Below are 18,105 nucleotides of genomic sequence, written 5' to 3'. Positions count from 1 at the left end.
GTTCCTCCTTGCACAAAGGCGGAGGTAGCGGTCTTGCTGCTGGGTTGTTGCCCTCCTACGGCCTCCTCCACGTCTCCTGGTAGCGCCTCCAGCCTCTGGACACTATGCTGACAGACACAGCAAACCTTCTTGCCACAGCTCGCATTGATGTGCCATCCTGGATGAGCTGCACTACCTGAGCCACTTGTGTGGGTTGTAGAGTCCGTCTCATGCTACCACGAGTGTGAAAGCACCACCAACATTCAAAAGTGACCAAAACATCAGCCAGAAAGCAGAAAGGTACTGAGAAGTGGTCTGTGGTCCCCACCTGCAGAACCACTCCTTTACTGAGTGTGAATTTCCACCTGTTGTCTATTCCATTTGCACAACAGCATGTGAAATTGATTGTCAATCAGTGTTGCTTCCTAAGTGGACAGTTTGATTTCACAGAAGTTTGATTTACTTGGATATATTGTGTTGTTTAAGTGTTTTTTGAGCAGTGTACATATATATACACACATATATACACACATATATATACATGCATATATACACACACACATATATATATATACACACATACATATACATACATACACACACACACACACACATACATATATATATATATATATATATATATATATATATATATATATATATATATATATATATATATATACACACACACACACACACACACACGCACACACACATAGACATATACACATACACATACATACATATATGTGTGTGTGTGTGTGTGTGTGTGTGTGTGCATATATATTAAAAATATTTACTATTTGCCCATGTTGGGGAAACTCAGAACCATTAACTCTTCTTCTGAAGAGCACTGCCGCCCCCTGGTGGTGATTAGTTATAGCACTGCTTTAAAACAGCACTCCGAGCCACTGACCATGCACCTCACTGCCAAACTGCTTTTATTCAAAAACACAGCTCAACTTCAATGAGATGCAAATTTTCATGTCTGTGAATCAATGCTATTTATTTACACTCAGTGGAAATGGAGAACTATTTTACTGAAGCAGTTACACGGTTTAGTGTTGCGCCTTTGTCCAAAAACAAAGCCAAACAGATTCTCAGTGTAACAGGAAGACAAACCCATGAGCTGGTTTAGCTGGTCACGATTAACACGGCACTGATCTGTGGAACGAGAACTCCGCTCTCTGCTAGACAGGCACAATTAAACGATCTGAGGAATCCAGCGCTGTGAAACGCCCTCTTAGTGTCTGCGTTTGTTTGTTTTTCTATCTGGGCTGTAGGGTCAGTTGGCAGGGCGAGCTGGGCCCTCCGGCACTAATGAGGTGAAGAAAGTGCTGATGAATGACCAGGTGGCTGTTAGAAAGCCCGGCCTGGCTGGAGCTGCATCCTCAGGGCCTTCCTCCCCACTCTCACCATCATCCTCCTCAATCCCATCATCCATAATCCGTTCCTAAACACACACACACAAACACAGAGAGGGAGAGAGAGGGAGGGAGAGAGGGAGAGAGAGAGAGAGAGAGAGAGAGAGAGAGAGAGAGAGAGAGAGAGAGAGAGACTGTGATAATCAAGGATGCACTGATACTAGCTGGCAACGATTCTGATACTGTTCATGAACCTTTCTGTTGATCCTTGTAGTTATTATGAGGTTCTGTCTTGACATTTTTGTCTAAATTGAGTTTTTCATCACATTGTTATTCTGTGACACTTCTTACTATTATATGAGGTGTTTTTTTAGTTGTGTGCATTTTTGCCTCTTTATCTAGAAAACAAAAAGGTTCTGTCTCCAAAATCAAACTCAAAATCAAACTTAGTTCTATAAGGTTCTATCTGTGAGCCAATCAGCACTTCACATACACACAAGAGGCCCAGTAAGGTTCTGCCTGTTTCCGTTAAAACGTTAATAAAACTTTATGAAACATAAAAACATGTTGCTAAAACTTTGTCTGTCATCTTACAGCTCTATAAACGTCTTACTGTCTTAGATTTAATAAATATTAAGCAATAAAAGTGATTAAACAGTGAACATTTGAATTGCTGGGTCCTAATTACAGCATTAACATTAACTTCATTCATCCATCTTTTGATTTTCTTCTTTCTCCTAAAGTAAAAAAATAAAGAGATGGATGAATGAAGTTAATGCTGTAATGTTAATGCTGCGAGTGACAATTCTGATATTTAACTAAACCTCACATGGCTTTGGACTAACTTACTACACTGTCTTGTTACACTGACTGGCTACACTGACCTGCTGAGACAGTTTATTACAGCAGCTGTGAGCACAAACTGTTTGTGTTCCTTGAAAATCATTGCTTCTTTAAATGCTCTGTCAGACAGAACTCCTAACAGAAAGTGACTTCTCAGGATTAGAAGGTTCTCTCTGCATGTGACCTGTTTTAAAAAAAAAGCCTCCTTTACAAATCTGAAAGGATTTTGATATTTACATTTAGAATAGGGTGTCTGTTATTGTCATGTATAAAGACACGTGTTCCATCAGTTCTGCTGTTTGGAATGTCATTTTTTTTCTCTCTCCTCAATTTTGTTGTCTCCAATTCCACCCACTGGATAGGACTAATGCTAGGAGGTTGAAGGTAGCACAGGCTTCCTCCGAGCACCACTGCATCTTTTCAAACTGCCGTTCATGCAACGTGATTGTACAGCTTGGATGAGACGCTAACCACCAGATTTGTTACATCAGCTAACAGATGCCTACACTGACTAGCACTACACTGACTGTTGAGTGATGGGGGGAGAGGAAGGGGCCATCCTACCCACCCAGAGTGAGGACAATTGTGCTCTCTAGGACTCCCGGCTACGGACGGCTGTAGCTTCACCAGGGAGCAAATTCACAATCTCATGATGACAGAGCCAACACTAAGACTGTTGTGCCACTTGGGAGCCCCCAAAATGTGAAATCTTTGAAGTTCAATATCTCAGAACGGCTCAGAACACAGACAGAACTTTTCATTCCAAGGGGACGATAAGTGTAAATAAGCACCATTGCTTTACCATTTCCTGCATGTCGTTGTTTCTCGCTGCTTCATCCTGAGGACCTTCTGCTGCTGCTGGGTTCTGCAGCTCCGCTCTGAAGGGGAACCAGCCAGCCTGGTGTCTAAAAAAGACACACACACACAATTTTTCACCAAAATTCATACACTTCCTGTGGCGTATTACAGTCTGTCATAGTAACTGTGTGGGTCATATGAACATTACAGAGCTTTTTTAAATGAAACAGTAGAAGCCATATCGCCCCCTACACTTCCTGTAGTGTATTACAGTCTGTCAGAATGACTGTGTGGATCATATGAACATTATAGAGGCTTTTTAAATGAAACAGTAGAAGCCATACTGCCCCTAAACTTCCTGTAGTGTATTAGAGTCTGTATGAGTGACTGCGTGGATCATATGAACATTATAGAGCGCTTTTATTTTTAATTAAATGAAGCGCTGATGATAAACAATGACTGGACTCACAGGTAAATGAGCAGCATGGCGCCGATCACCATGACAAAGCGTCCGAAGGAAGAGTAGAAGTAGACGATGCTGAGCAGAATTGCAGCACGCGAGACTGTGTACAGCCAGTCCAGCCAATCACGGTTCAGCTCGTCCTCGTTCAGCATGGCTCCACCCTGTGCGTTCATCTGCAAGTTCTGATTGGCCGGACGCTCCTCTGGGACAGGGTTGGGGGCAGGATTCGGCCCCATAGGGGCTGCGGGCTCGTTGGGCGGAGCCGGAACGGCCGCAGGGCGGGGACTGAGGGAAGGGCGTGGATCCACGGTGGATGCCTGGGAGGCTGCCATCGCAGCTTGGCTGTAAAGACAAAACAGGAAAAATACATGAGGAGAATAAACAAACACTGGCAGACATAAAAACATAATGGAACCTGTATTAGAATGAAGAATGTTAAAAACATGTTTCACATGTCTTTATAAATGCTATTGTTATAAACACATTAGTATTAGTATTTATTGTATTATTACTTATTGCTAGCTTATTTTACATACACACTGCACATAGTCTACATAGTTTGCCTGTTATTAATAGCTTTATTAGTTTTTTATTAAAATTAATTTTAATACTACATCCTAATGAAAAAAAATCACTGATAAACAGTTATTTTCATATAAAGCATTTAAGGCCAATTTGGGAGATTCTGCAAAATCTGGCAACCCTGAAAAGGTTGTTGGCAAAGTATGAAATGTGGGAGCTAAAGCAGGTTAAAATGAATAAACCTGATTTGTGTTGAAGCAAATCTAAAATTCATCATAAACCTACAGTTCTCTGCTCTGAATAGCTCGCTTAACCCCAGACATTCCCATCTATTATTGATAATATTTTTCTAAAATTTTTTAATTAAGTGATTTTGAAAAATGTTGGAACTCTTAAAATAAATGAAAAAATTACAAAATACTAACATAACTATATACAATTATAATGAAAATAACTTTCATTGTGATTGCACTTTTTAGAGCTCATTTATTTACTTATTTGTTTTAGTGACTTTTTATTTATTGATTATATTCAGTCTGTTTCACAACTCCTTAGTTATTTGACAGAATGACCGTCGCCATCCAGGCCAGTCTGTATCCCAGACTCTCTAATGTTGCGAGTCCTCTCTCTGGTCAGTTCTGTCCTATTTTAGGACGTCCTTTACCGAAGGAGCAGATAACAGATGTGCTTCCCCTCGCTGTGCAGTAAATCACTTACTATTGCATATAGTAATGTCTGGCGTACATCTGCTGCCACCACAGCATCTGCATAGGAGAGTACATGGGGTGTGCTGGGAGTCCAGCAGGGGGCACTGTCAGTGCAGAGAGGGGCATCCCCTGAGGCCTAAGACACACAAATACAAATAAATGGATAAACACTACATAAAGCACCTGTAACCACTCTGTAGGACTGTGTACAACTGCATAAGACTGTACAGGAGTGTATAAGACTCTATAAGACTGTAAAGGACTGTATTGGGCTGTGTATGACTGTATGGGATGTAAGAATGTAAGAGTGTGTGGGACTATGTAAGACTGTGTGGGACTATGTAAGACTGTACGTCTGTACAGGACTTTGTAAGACTGTACGAGATAGTGTAGGACTGTGTGGGACTGTATAAGACTGTATAAGATTGTAAAGAATTGTGTATGACTGTACAAGATAGTGTAAGACTATGCGGGACTGTATAAGACTATAGAATTGTGCAAGACTGTAGGAGATAGTCTAAGACTGTGTAGGACTGTCTAAGACTATGTGGGACTGTCTAAGACTGTGTGGGACTGTCTAAGACTGTGTCGGACTGTCTAAGACTGTGTCGGACTGTCGAAGACTGTGTCGGACTGTCGAAGACTATATGGGACTGTGTAGGCTGAGCTGAGCTGTTGTACCACTGCACTGCGTCTGTGGGGTCAGGTGTCAAACCGGGGATCTGCGTTGAACCTCCTCGGTGCCGCAGGCCGTCTGAACTTCCTGTGACAGAGAGACTGGGGGCATCCTGATAGGACACAGAGACTGAGGGGGAGGGGCCATGGGTGCCTGCATTCTGAGGAGAAAAACAGACCAATATGCTGACGTCACTGAGTAAATCTAAGTAAATATAAATCAATAATCGATCAATCTGATTCTGGATGTCTGTTTTCGATGTGAATCAGGTTGTACAGTAAACCCTGCAGCAGGACAGGAGCCTAGCGCTGCTCCTACAGCTTCACCTATACAGGCAAGAGCACATAAGGGTGGACTCACCACAGAACTGGGGTCAGAGGTCAGGGGGGAGCTGCTGAGGTCCCAGTGGTCCACAGGTGGAGAGGGGGGGCTGCGAGGGGCACAGACCAGGTGTAGCATGTGATACTCATCCTGCTGTGAGAGCAAAAGGCCAAAATCAGAAACAAAGCAATTTACCCACAAACAAGCTGCACAAACAGGTTATTAACACACAGCGTCGCATCCTGAGGCTCAAGCTGGCATTTAGGGACCAGAGTCAACTCCACCTGAGTGATGATTTCCTTCCTTCTGCTCACCGCTTCCTGATGCAGACAGGTAAGGGGTAAAAAAAAAAAAATCAGAACACTGTGTGGAAAAAGAAACATCTGAAAACACGTGTGAACCAGTCTGCATCAGCCCAGTATCAGATTAAACCAACAGAATAGAGGCCTGAGTGAGGATTTCATCCAGCTCCCACAGAAAATCTGAAACATTAGTCCCACTCCTGCCCGCAATTCTGTCACGGACGAACTGACGTCCAATATTTACACAGTCTGTTCAGAAACATGTTATTTTGCTGAAATACCAGCCCAGTCATGGTCATCAGGTTCACTGTGAGTAACTTCACCAAATGCCATTTATTCACCATTTAAAAACAGAGCAGGAATTAAACCACAGAGAGGTTAGCTTTGCTGTTTTGCTGGGCAGCTGTGGCCACAAGACTGAAGGCTCTGCCTCTGTGAGCTTCAAGAATCTGCATGTTGTTAATTGGCTGCTTCACAGCTCTAGAATTTCATTCTAAATTAGAATTTCATTCTAAAGAGCATTTGGTGAAGTTACCCACAGTGAACCTGATGACCAAGACTGGCCTGTTATTTCATATATAACATATATATTGTTTTACTTTATTCAGGCTCTTCATGAATTTGCGAGATTTCTCCTCATGTGTACTTCGTTCCGCTCCCGCCTGCAGGGGGTGGTTACCCGCTCACTCAGCACAATACTGAAAGTGAGTTCTGTGCTGCATTGTGGCAGGTCACATTGGTCCAGCGGGAATCCGTGGGAATGAACACCTCAACAATAGATGCACTTTCAGTATGGCTTTAACTTAATGTAGTAATGATGAAATACTGCGTGGGGCGCTGTGACGCGCTGTGAAACTAAACAGTGACTGATGGAGCACTGGAGCAGGTGTGAACAGTGGTTTAAAATTTTTAGACGCTGCATGTCGCAGTGTGTCCACTGTGCAGGGACCTTCCAGAAGGCAGTTTTGCATTCATAAGATGTAAATATATGTACATGTAGAATATCTGTATCAGCCCAGAGTCCCATATCGGTGCAGCCCTAGTAATCATACATCGAACTGCTGGATCTGCAGTTATCTGCCCTGCTGATAATGAATGAGAGAAGAGCAGAAATAAAGGAATCCTGATCCTGAACACAACAGGAATAGAGATAAACCAACCCGAAGCTCTGAGTCACAGTCTTAATAAAATCATCTTCCTCTCAGGTACGAACCTCTCTCAGAATGTCCCGCAGCTGCTGATGGTCCTGCAGGAGACGCCCAGAGTAAACCAGCCTCTGCTCTCTACACAACTACAACACAACACACAATAGACTTGTTATCTTACATTAATAATAATAATACTGATAATAACATTAGTGCTTTATTTATGTAGTATCTTTCATGTCTAAGGTCGCTGTAAAGTGTAAAAAAAAACAGTAACAGTGAATAAAACAAGGTGCAGGTGTATGTTTGTAAGTAAAGTAGCTTGGGGGGCTGCTGACTTTGGCACTGTATAAAAGTTTAAAGTTTATATCTGAATGACGAAGACAAGGAGCAGCTCTGAAGGTACCTAGAACAGTTCCTATTTGTGTAGGGGGGTGGGGGCAACACATGCTTAACAAAAACAAGAGAACACTGAGCTGAAATGAATTAAATGAAACATTTCTCTTCTTGTACTTCTTGTATTTTGTGTTGTGTGTGTTGTTTATGTACCAAAAACATAATAGTACAATGTTATATAATAAGAAGAAGAATAATATTGTTATAATTCATTTTTATTTTATCATTTTCCATCCTCTCTTTACCTGCCTCTGTTTGTTTGCAGTTAAGACTGATATATTTCAATGTTCTGGCTGCGCTAAACTGCTGTGGGCTGAATGGGCGGGGCTAATCTGCTGTGGGCTGAATGGGTGGGGCTGAACTGACAGTTTATAAATGCTTAACCATTTTTAAGATGCTAAGAATGCATTCATATCCTGAACACAGACCACCATAAAACATTTTAGCACTGCTGTTATATTCTGAAGAGTAGCAGTAATGTGAACCAATCAGCTCTCAGTAGAAGTGATGATACCCAATCAGCACACAGTAGTAGTAAAGCTAACCAATCAGCACTCAGTAGCGGTGATGCTACCCAATCAGCACACAGAAGCAGTAAAGCTACTCAGTCAGAACTCAGTAGAAGTGATGCTTCATAATCAGCACCTAGTAGCAGCAAAGCTAATCAATCAGCACACAGTAGCAGTGACGCTACCCAATCAGCACACAGTAGCAGTGATGATACCCAATCAGCACTCAGTAGCAGTGATGCTACCCACTCAGCACACAGTAGCAGTAAAGCTAACTAAATAGCACTCAGTAGCAGCGATGCTACTCAGTCAGCACACAGTAGCAGTAAAGCTAATCAATCAGCACTCAGTAGCAGTGATGCTACCCAATCAGCACACAGTAGCAGTAAAGCTAATCAATCAGCACACAGTAGAAGTGATGCTACCCACTCAGCACACAGTAGCAGTAAAGCTAACTAAATAGCACTCAGTAGCAGCGATGCTACTCAGTCAGCACACAGTAGCAGTAAAGCTAATCAATCAGTACTAAGTAGCAGTGATGCTACCCACTCAGCACACAGTAGCAGTAAAGCTAATCAATCAGTACATTTTTAAGATGCTAAGAATGCATTCATATCCTGAACACAGACCACCATAAAACATTTTAGCACTGCTTTTATTTTCTGAAAAGTAGCAGTAATGTGAACCAATCAGCTCTCAGTAGAAGTGATGCTACCCAATCAGCACACAAAGGCAGTAAAGCTAAGTAGCAGTAAAGGTAACTAAACAGCACTCAGTAGCAGTGATGCTACTCAGTCAGCACACAGTAGCAGTAAAGCTAATCAATCAGCACTCAGTAACAGTGATGCTACCCAATCAGCAGACAGTAGCAGTAAAGCTAATCAATCAGTACTCAGTAGCAGTGATGATACCCAATCAGCACTCAGTAGCAGTAAAGCTAATTAATCAGCACACAGTAGCAGTGATGCTACCCAATCAGCACACAGTAGCAGTGATGTTAATCAATCAGCAGACAGTAGCAGTAAAGCTAATCAATCAGTACTCAGTAGCAGTGATGCTACCCACTCAGCACACAGTAGCAGTAAAGCTAATCAATCAGTACTCAGTAGCAGTGATGATACCCAATCAGCACACAGTAGCAGTGATGCTACCCAATCAGCACACAGTAGCAGTAAAGCTAATCAATCAGCACACAGTAGCAGTGATGCTACCCAATCAGCACACAGTAGCAGTGATGCTAATCAATCAGCAGACAGTAGCAGTAAAGCTAATCAATCAGTACTCAGTAGCAGTGATGCTACCCACTCAGCACACAGTAGCAGTAAAGCTAATCAATCAGTACTCAGTAGCAGTGATGATACCCAATCAGCACACAGTAGCAGTGATGCTACCCAATCAGCACAAGGTAGCAGTGATGCTACCCAATCAGCACACAGTAGCAGTGATGTTAATCAATCAGCAGACAGTAGCAGTAAAGCTAATCAATCAGTACTCAGTAGCAGTGATGCTACCCACTCAGCACACAGTAGCAGTAAAGCTAATCAATCAGTACTCAGTCGCAGTGATGATACCCAATCAGCACACAGTAGCAGTGATGCTACCCAATCAGCACAAGGTAGCAGTAAAGCTAATCAATCAGCACTCTGTAACAGTTATGCTCACGTTCTGCTGCCCAAAACCCATTTGCTGTAGAAGAAACATACAGGTGAGTTTGCTTTTTCTTTTTAGTGAAATTTGTTCTTCTACTTTATAAATAAATTAAAAGAAAGTTCTGTTTAAGTGATCAGAAACTATTTAAACTTTTTGTTTTTTAGCCGTTGACCTCCATTTATTCCCATTGATTGAGGACTCACTAGAGGGCACCCTCTGCTGTTTTGCAGTCCTGTTTTTTACATAACGAGGGGAAACAGGAAGTGGCCACAGGCTCCTCATAAGCCAGCTTGGGTGTGGGTTTGTGGCTGTTCCTTCTTGTTAAATGACACTCACTAAAGCGACTTGTGTGCTAACAGCCCCCCTTGTAGAGACACATCAGACTGCTAAATGTGCAGGAGTAAATGGGTTCCAAAGCCACACCCACACACTTTACATATTATAATATGCCTGCAGTAAATTGTGAAATGTTATATTTACAGAATTTTAGAATGCAGGTCTAGCTGATAACTACTGGTGGTGCCAGCTTTACGGCCCAACTCACCGGCTTACTGGGGTACACGCTGGAGATGTGCTTCTTCAGCTTCTCCACGGTCCAGTTCAGGAAGCAGCTGATGGTCTGGTCGTCGTATTTCTGATTTGGCGCCCGAATGACGAGGGTGACCTGACTGTCAGCCGCATCCAGGTCCATCTTTCATTCTAAATGGAATGCAGCAGCTCTGGAGCGTCACAGGCCACCCTGCACTTGAGGGGAAACCTGGCTTTCCCAAATGTGGGTCATTAAAAGTGATAGGACACCCAGTTGCCACGTCCCTTTTGGCCGATGGTAGGTTCTGGTCTCAGGATTCTTCCATTGTGATGACTGTGGCACAAACGAGCCTCTTTTCAGCCTGCAGGTCACAGCAGAACAACAATGGTTTAGATGATCCTGACAGTTCTCTATGCAAATAGAATAACACACACAAGGGCATAGAGGAAACAGGCCAGAATGCACCAGATATGAAAGTTAAACATTTACATATTAGCTAGTTAACTATATTTAAAATACAGCTCACTGGGGACTGTCCTACCGTGCAAGTGAGTCTGGATATTATTAATAGTAATAATAACAATGATTTATTTGCGTTTCAGCTCAAAACAGGAGGCTGGAGCTGGCTTCTTCTTCGACCTTTCCGTTCGATCTTAAAAGCTGCAGCAGTTACATTCCGGCGCTTGAGGCACTTGTAATAACAACTGGGGCAGCATTTAAGGTGGAACGGGAAATTCGATGAAGAAGCCGACTCCAGCTTTCGTGCTCAACATTGACATAAATATTAATATAAATGAAGAAAAACAGCAAAAATAACAGGCAAATAGGCGATTATATCTCATTTCTCCTCTTAAAAAATATGTTAATCAATTATTTCTACCTGTACTCGGCTAAAAAATGCTAAAGCTACAGAGCTAATACAGACAGTGCTAGCTAGTTAGCTTAGCTAGCCAACCTGGATTATCGACATTAAAATATTTTCCAGAAAATAACGGAATAAAAGAAACGGTGAAGGTTTCGAACCTAAATCCGCAGTTTAATCCAATTTCTCTTCCCTGATGTTTTTCCTGTGAAATGGAGGCGAACACGACACCAGAAATGACGTCACGCGTAGACATATACAGTAAATAGTGTTTTTATTATTATATATTAAAATGATGAAGATAACAGAAAACTGGGTGGGTTTAAATCGATAAATGACACAGCCACAAAATTATATTTTATTATATCACATGTAAAAATATGTTATTTAACATCCACAAGTGCAAATTAAATCAGACAATTGCCAGTTAAAAGAAATGAATTATTATTATTATTAGTAGTAGTAGTAGTAGTAGTAGTAGTAGTAGTAGTAGTATTAGACTTAACACCGCTTTTATAGTTAGATATGATTCATGCTTTAATATGTGAACACATACATCTGAGCTTGGCGAACATGTGACTGTACTGCAACTTTAATTAAAGGGGAACTCTACTCCCTTTCCAAAATTCCTGCATAATTAAATGGTTCAAATGTAAACAGAGTGGTTCAGAGTGGTTCGGTGAGAAACGCTCTGTTCTAGATAAACTTACCCAGTCAGAATAGTTCACAGTGATAGGAACCTCATTACACGAATTGATTGTGAATTCACTGCCTGATGACTGAGACGCAGTTTTATGATAGTTTAGAGAACTTAAACTCCATTCATGGTGGAGGGATACATGCAGGGCGCTGTGAGGGGAAAATAGTCCCCAAAGAAAACATATTATTTTAGATTTTCCACTATTTTCCATCATCAACATTTCATATAAACTCAGAAGATTCTTGTAGGTTCACTGGTGGTTTTGTATAGTAAATAAAATGTCTATATTTCTGTTGTTGTCATGGTGACCCCTGGTTCCTGTCACCACCACTGTAAAGACTTTTGAACCATTTCACACCAAACCACTCTGATTACATCTCACAGACTGAATTATGTGGGAATTTTGGAAAATAAAAGCAATAATTAAAAAGCAATTTAAATTATGGCTGCAACTATGATATATTTTCATTTTGGAATATTCTATTAAAATATTTTCTATAATGTTTGAATAATTTACAAAAATAAAAAATGTTCAAGACATGTTTCACTTTTCTTTACTGTTGCCATTATTTTAATAATAGCAATAAAAAAATATTTTTTATTATTATTAGTGGTAGTACTTTTTTATTTTGTGACTTCGTTTGCGATAGAACTTCAATGACTGTCTGTGTTAAATGCCTTAATAAAATTCCTTAAAAGCCTTAATTAAAAATAAAACTTGAAACAATAATAATAATAATAATAATAATAATAATAATAATGTTATATAGCACCTTTCATACATTACAAATGCAGCTCATAGTGCTTTAAAATACAAAGTAAAACTACAGAGGATGAAGAGAAAAAAGCCAACCAAAAAATACAAACAAAAATAATAAATAGCAGAAAAGGAATATATCAATAATTTCAATGAAAAAGGACAAGATTTTTGTGTGTTCCACGTCATCACCGTTTCCATGGCTACACACGCCTCAGTTCCGCGTTGTGTCCGACAGAGGGCGCCTGCGTGGCGATGCTAAAGCTAACGGTAAAGCTAACGGAGCTGCAGCTGTGAAGCAGAAGGAGCCGCTGCAGCCGAAACGCAGTGAATCAAAACAAAAACACTCCGTTTATATCATATTTAATCTTTTACGGGCTTTATTATGAAAAGATGGTAGTTAAAGCGAAGAAGCAGAGCGTGAAGGAGCAGACCGCGGCGGAGAGGGAGCGCAGCCCCGCGGCTCCGGGCAGAGGCAGGCGGGCGAGGGAGAGCAGAGCGCAGCCTCAGAGCAGCCTGAACGCGTGCAGAGCGGGCAGCCTCTCCGCGCTCCTCCGGAGCAGACTCGGCCTGGGTCCGGCTGCCTCCTTCAGGCTGCTCACCGTGTTCGCTCTCGGTGAGTAAACTCGCGCTATAATACTGTGGGGGCGAATCTGTGAAGAGGGCGCTTTGTTTAATATCTTTTACCGCAGCAGCACAACTTAACAGGGTTAAAATGCTGTTTAAAAGTTTTACAACCGAAACACTGATTTCAGTTTAGCTTTTAGTTCTGTCAGAACTGAAAATGCACAAAGAGCAGGAAAGCAGTAGTGGCAGCGCAGCTGGATATGAGAGGACATACAGAACGACCCTGTCTTTGATATTAAGAACTGATAATGATGGATATTAAATAATTTATTATTATTTGACTTAATAACAGCTTCCAGAGAGCTGATCACTGCCAACCAGCTACAGCACAGGAACTGACTCTCTGCCTGCATCCAATATAATCCACAATATAATCAAGCAATATTAAAAGAAGTTTACATTCACTGGCACTTTCATATTTATGCATTAAATAGAAGTACTGCAGTACCCTCAGGTGCAGCACTGTAGCTGCTACAATCCTTTATTTTCATCCTGTTTATTTTACTTTATTATAATTTAAATCATATAGTCGTTCCTTTTAATATTTTGCATTTTACATTAGCGTATATTTTAAAGTTATTCCTAGTTTAATGTTTTTTGTTAATGCACTGTTTGAATTGCTGCCCAATTTCGTTGAACTGAAGTGTCAATAAGGTATCTTATATTAGATAAAAATGCACTGTATTACTTTATTTGTATAGATGTGCTTGTGCAGCTTTTCTATTCTGTTCTGTTTTGTGAGATAAAGTCTCATTAATTTCTCTGTGTAATCACTCTTAACTCTAATATTGATTATTGTACTGTATACATCAGTCTGTAATGAAAATAACGTAATAATCAGTGTTTGTTTACATGCGTGCAGTTCGGGGTGGGCATTCGTCATTTATTGTGATAAATTAAGTCGCAGTATGTGTTTCTAGGTGTATCGTTGATATCATTACTTAAAGATCACAGACTAACCACTCATTTCAGTACAGAATGAGCACAATTAGGCCTGTTTAACTGGATTTAGTGCAGTTTGTAAAATACTAAAAAACAATTGGAGATATAGAATAATATTATCATTGTTGCAAATCTTATTATAGTATTTATGTGGCACTATAGGTTCTATTTTGTCTGTTCCAACTTATTAAACCTCAGAAAAGCTAAATATCATGATGCATGTCATGTATTTTGAAAAGGTCTTAAATATTGTGTTATAATATTTTCTGTCACATCGTCCACCCCTACAAACAGTCTATACTGAGGTATAATGAGGTTAATAGTTATTTGTCTCTCTGCCCTCAGCTGTCACTGCAGGATTTCTCCACTGGTAAGGTGCCAGTTTTCCTTTAAACGTGCATAAAAAGATAAGTAAATAGTAAAAGTAACGTGATCTTTTTTGTTGTATGTATTATTAGGCACCATCTCTTCCATCTGTTTGAAAATGACAGACATTTCTCTCACATGTCAGCTCTGGAGAAGGAAATGGCCTTCAGGACTGAGATGGTGGGCTTATTTCCCTCTGATTTACTCAGTAGATACTCAGCTCAGTCCTGTGAGTTTGCTGCACATCCTTGTTTTTCAAAATTCCCCCCCAATACTGAGTGTGTGAGATGTAAACAGAGAGATTCAGAGTGGTTTGGTGTGAAATGGTTCAGATGTCTTTACAGTGGCGGTGATAGGAACCAGGGTTCGCCATGACTACAACACAGATATAGACATTTACTGTCCAAAACCACCAATGAACCTACACGAGTCTTCTGAGTTTATATGGAATGTTGATGATGGAAAATAGTGGAAAATCTGAAATAATAAGTTCTTTGGGGACTATTTTGCCTCACAGTGCCCTGCATGTATCCCTCCACCATGAATGGAGTTTAAGTTCTCTAAACTATCATAAAACAGTGTCTTAGTCATGAGGCAGTGAATTCATAACCATTTCATGTAGTAACTTTCTGTAAGTGAGCTTTTAGAGGTGGACGTGTGGTTCCTATCACAACCACTGTGAACAATTCTGACTGGGTAAGTTTATCAAGAACAGAGCGTTTCACACCAAACCACTCTGAACCACTCTGTTTACATCTTAACCGTTTATTTATGCAGGAATTTTGAAAAATGGGTGGAGTTCCCCTCTAAAATGAGTTAAAGTGTTGTTAACTGTGTGTTTATAAATGTAGGGTCTGTATTACTCCTATTTTAAAACCATCATCGAGGCTCCAACCTTCCTGAATGGGCTTCATCTGATCATGAACGACAGGCTGACTGAGTATCCGCTGGTGATCAACACCTTAAAGAGGTTCAACTTGTACCCAGAGGTCAGACGCAGTTACATTTCATTAAATTGTTTGATTTTTCTTTTTATTTAATTTTTTTTTACACACCTTAATGTAGTAAAAATAAAATGTAGAATTTTTTACTGGTCCACTGTAAATGCTTTACATCTCAGTTTTCCCCCCAACACCCCCTGTATCTCTGCAGGTGGTCCTGGCCAGCTGGTACCGCGTTTACTCCTCCATAATGGACTTCTTCAGAATCCCCACCAAGATGTGTTGGTCCATCAACAGAGGGGAGGGGCTGGAGCCAGTGGAGAGCTGTGAAGGTATTGCTGATCAAATACGGGGGTGGGTTGTTGCATCTCAATGGAAATTTATCACAATCTAAATCAGGGGGGTCAATCTCAACCGCATAAAGGGCCATATTAAAATATCTCAGTTAACGTTATGCTGCAACCCGAACTGACCATTGTTTATTTAAAATACGGAAAAACTTGAACAGTAAAATACAGGCACCTGTAATAGAGCTTAAAATATTACATGAACATTGTAAATGTAAATGTCCTCAGGAGCTCAGTCTGTTAAATCTGCCTGTTTGTCTGATTTTGACCTGGGTTTATGAGCTGCTGAGCTGACTGCTGTGTTTACATTGGCTGAACTGCAGTTAGTGTGTTTGGTGATATGATGGGTGTGGAATTGTTTAGAATTGCAGTGTAACCGCTGTCTCATAGACCAGAGGTTATCAAAGTCCGGCTACAGGGCTAAACGCAGTCCAAGGACAGATTTTAATTCTGTTTTACGGTGTATTTTAAGTCGTCTGCCAGCCAGTAAGTTGCAGTTCTTCCTTCCTGACTGGACCTGCAGCTTCATTTACTGAACTACATTTAGTCAAGACTACAGGGCTAAAGCTCAGACTAAACACTGAGAGCTGGTGATTTTGGCGAGATGGAACACTTCTTGTCAGACCAAATTCAGTCGTTCAGGAAATATTATAAATATGAATGTGACCCTTTTAGGTCTAACAACAGACAGACAGACAGATACACAGATATATAGACAGACAGATAGACAGACAGATAGACAGACAGATAGACAGACAGATAGATAGATAGATAGATAGATAGATAGATAGATAGATAGACACCGACAGACACACAGATTGATAGACAGACAGACACAGACAGATAGATAGAGAGACAGACACAGATAGATAGATAGATAGATAGATAGATAGATAGATAGACACACAGACAGACAGACAGACAGACAGACACATAGTGTAATGGTACCAGTGGCTGTTTGATCTTGAAGATCACCAAAGACTGGATCAGCTGATGTGCAGGCTTGTTTTTCAGTGAAAGAGACAAGATCCACAATTCCTACCCTCCTATTCCGGTGCTCTTGTAGCTCATACGCCTTGTTGCACCATATCTCTCTGAGCTTATATGGCAACTTGAGGGCAATGCTTCTCATATTGGACACTGTGTCCAGCTCCTCCATGTACTCCATATCCTCCATAGCATTGCAGCAGCTCCTGAGGAACATGGCATAATCCTGCAACATTTTGGAATCCTCAGACTTTATTTGAGGCCAAGAAAGAGCTTTGTCCAAGTAGCCACAAAAGATCTTATATTAATTTCCAAAATTTTCCTTCAGTAATTCCTTTGCTTTCTGATAGCGTCTATCAGGCGCCATATATTCACAACTCTTGACTAGCCTTTGTGCTTGTCCCTTAGTGTACTGAATCAGAAACTGTAAGCGGTCTCCATTGTTATCATTTTTACGTTCAATCATATTTTCAAAAGAATTAATAAATGACCGATACTCCAGAACATGACCATCAAAGACAGGAATATTACCTTGTGGCATTGTAGACAGAAGTTGCTGTTTCATGAGCATCCTTGTTAACTCACTTTGATTTTCCAGAATTTCTCTCATGTGGCTTTCATGTGATGAACTGGGTTGATTTTGCTGCTGAGGCACAGCAGACTGAGTAGCTCGAACAGAGCTTGCAAATGGATGGGGAGTGAAAGAATGGGTAGTTAATGAGGAAAGGGTAGAAGGAATGGTGGCAGGGATGGTAGAGGGAAAGCTATGAGATGAAGTGTGTTGCGGTTGAGACCACGCATCACCAGTGGCCCTAGAGTAAGAGGAGGACCTGGTGGGATGCATACCCAGGCCTAAATCAAGCAGGGGAAATTGCACATGAATGCTGTTTTGGGTCTGACTGCTGGAGTAGTCATTTCATGAAAATTAAGCGAGCTACCCAGCATTTCATCCAGGGAAGCATGTGTGGCATCTGCAGCTTCAGGGGCTTCAGCACCTGGTATTGAGACTGAAAAAGGATCAAAGTTCTCAGCATTAGACAAATTAAATACAGCCTCTTTTAAATAGTTAATTTTCACAGTTGTGGCATCTATTTCAGCGCTGAATTCCAAAGTCTCTCTTTTTTTCTTAACATTTCCTCTTGTTCCTGAATAGCATGCTTCTCTTGTAATTTTGAAGCTTTAGCCATTACAGCAGCACATTTGGCCTCTGATGCGCTTGATGTGTTTGATTCATTTGACTTGTGTGCCACACCAGTAAAGTCAAGATCAGTGTCGACGTCACCAGGAAAAACAGGAGGCGGTTCCACTATTTGCGAGACAGAAGTGACCTCCATTAAGCAAGAGGAAATGGGGTCTTCCATAGTTGTAATCC

General features: G+C 40.9%; 2 protein-coding genes across 6 annotated transcripts in view; one reads left to right on the top strand and one right to left on the bottom strand.

Annotated features, from left to right (window-relative positions):
- Positions 1 to 894: 894 nt before the first annotated feature.
- herpud2 (HERPUD family member 2) lies at positions 895 to 11,324 on the bottom strand. Of its 3 annotated transcripts, none has more exons than XM_017703952.2 (9): positions 11,228 to 11,324; positions 10,220 to 10,565; positions 7,189 to 7,266; positions 5,713 to 5,826; positions 5,358 to 5,512; positions 4,687 to 4,812; positions 3,454 to 3,789; positions 2,989 to 3,091; positions 895 to 1,432 (listed from the first exon to the last, which is right to left on the bottom strand). In XM_017703952.2, the coding sequence occupies exons 2-9, from the start codon at positions 10,364 to 10,366 to the stop codon at positions 1,265 to 1,267; spliced, it is 1,227 nt and encodes a 408-aa protein (XP_017559441.1). In that variant the 5' UTR covers positions 10,367 to 10,565; positions 11,228 to 11,324; the 3' UTR covers positions 895 to 1,264. The 3 variants fall into 3 exon arrangements, with proteins under 3 accessions (XP_017559441.1, XP_037389675.1, XP_037389676.1); XM_037533778.1 differs by having other exon boundaries at positions 5,713 to 5,823; XM_037533779.1 differs by lacking the exons at positions 10,220 to 10,565; positions 11,228 to 11,324 and adding an exon at positions 9,688 to 9,723.
- Positions 11,325 to 12,780: 1,456 nt separating this feature from the next.
- Positions 12,781 to 18,105, top strand: part of dpy19l1l (dpy-19-like 1, like (H. sapiens)) — a 29,042-nt gene continuing 23,717 nt past the window's right edge. The window contains exons 1-5 of one of the 3 annotated variants that reach the window (XM_037534128.1): positions 12,781 to 13,139; positions 14,438 to 14,462; positions 14,551 to 14,638; positions 15,310 to 15,447; positions 15,611 to 15,731. In XM_037534128.1, the coding sequence (XP_037390025.1) occupies positions 12,917 to 13,139; positions 14,438 to 14,462; positions 14,551 to 14,638; positions 15,310 to 15,447; positions 15,611 to 15,731 (595 nt within the window). In that variant the 5' untranslated portion in view covers positions 12,781 to 12,916. Of the gene's footprint in view, positions 13,140 to 14,437; positions 14,463 to 14,550; positions 14,688 to 15,309; positions 15,448 to 15,610; positions 15,732 to 18,105 lie in introns of all 3 variants that reach the window. The other 2 variants (XM_017703950.2, XM_037534129.1) reach the window with 2 other exon arrangements.

Source organism: Pygocentrus nattereri, chromosome 24, assembly GCF_015220715.1.
Source record: "Pygocentrus nattereri isolate fPygNat1 chromosome 24, fPygNat1.pri, whole genome shotgun sequence".
Classification (NCBI taxonomy): domain Eukaryota; kingdom Metazoa; phylum Chordata; class Actinopteri; order Characiformes; family Serrasalmidae; genus Pygocentrus; species Pygocentrus nattereri.
This window is presented reverse-complemented; position numbering and strand designations above follow the sequence as displayed.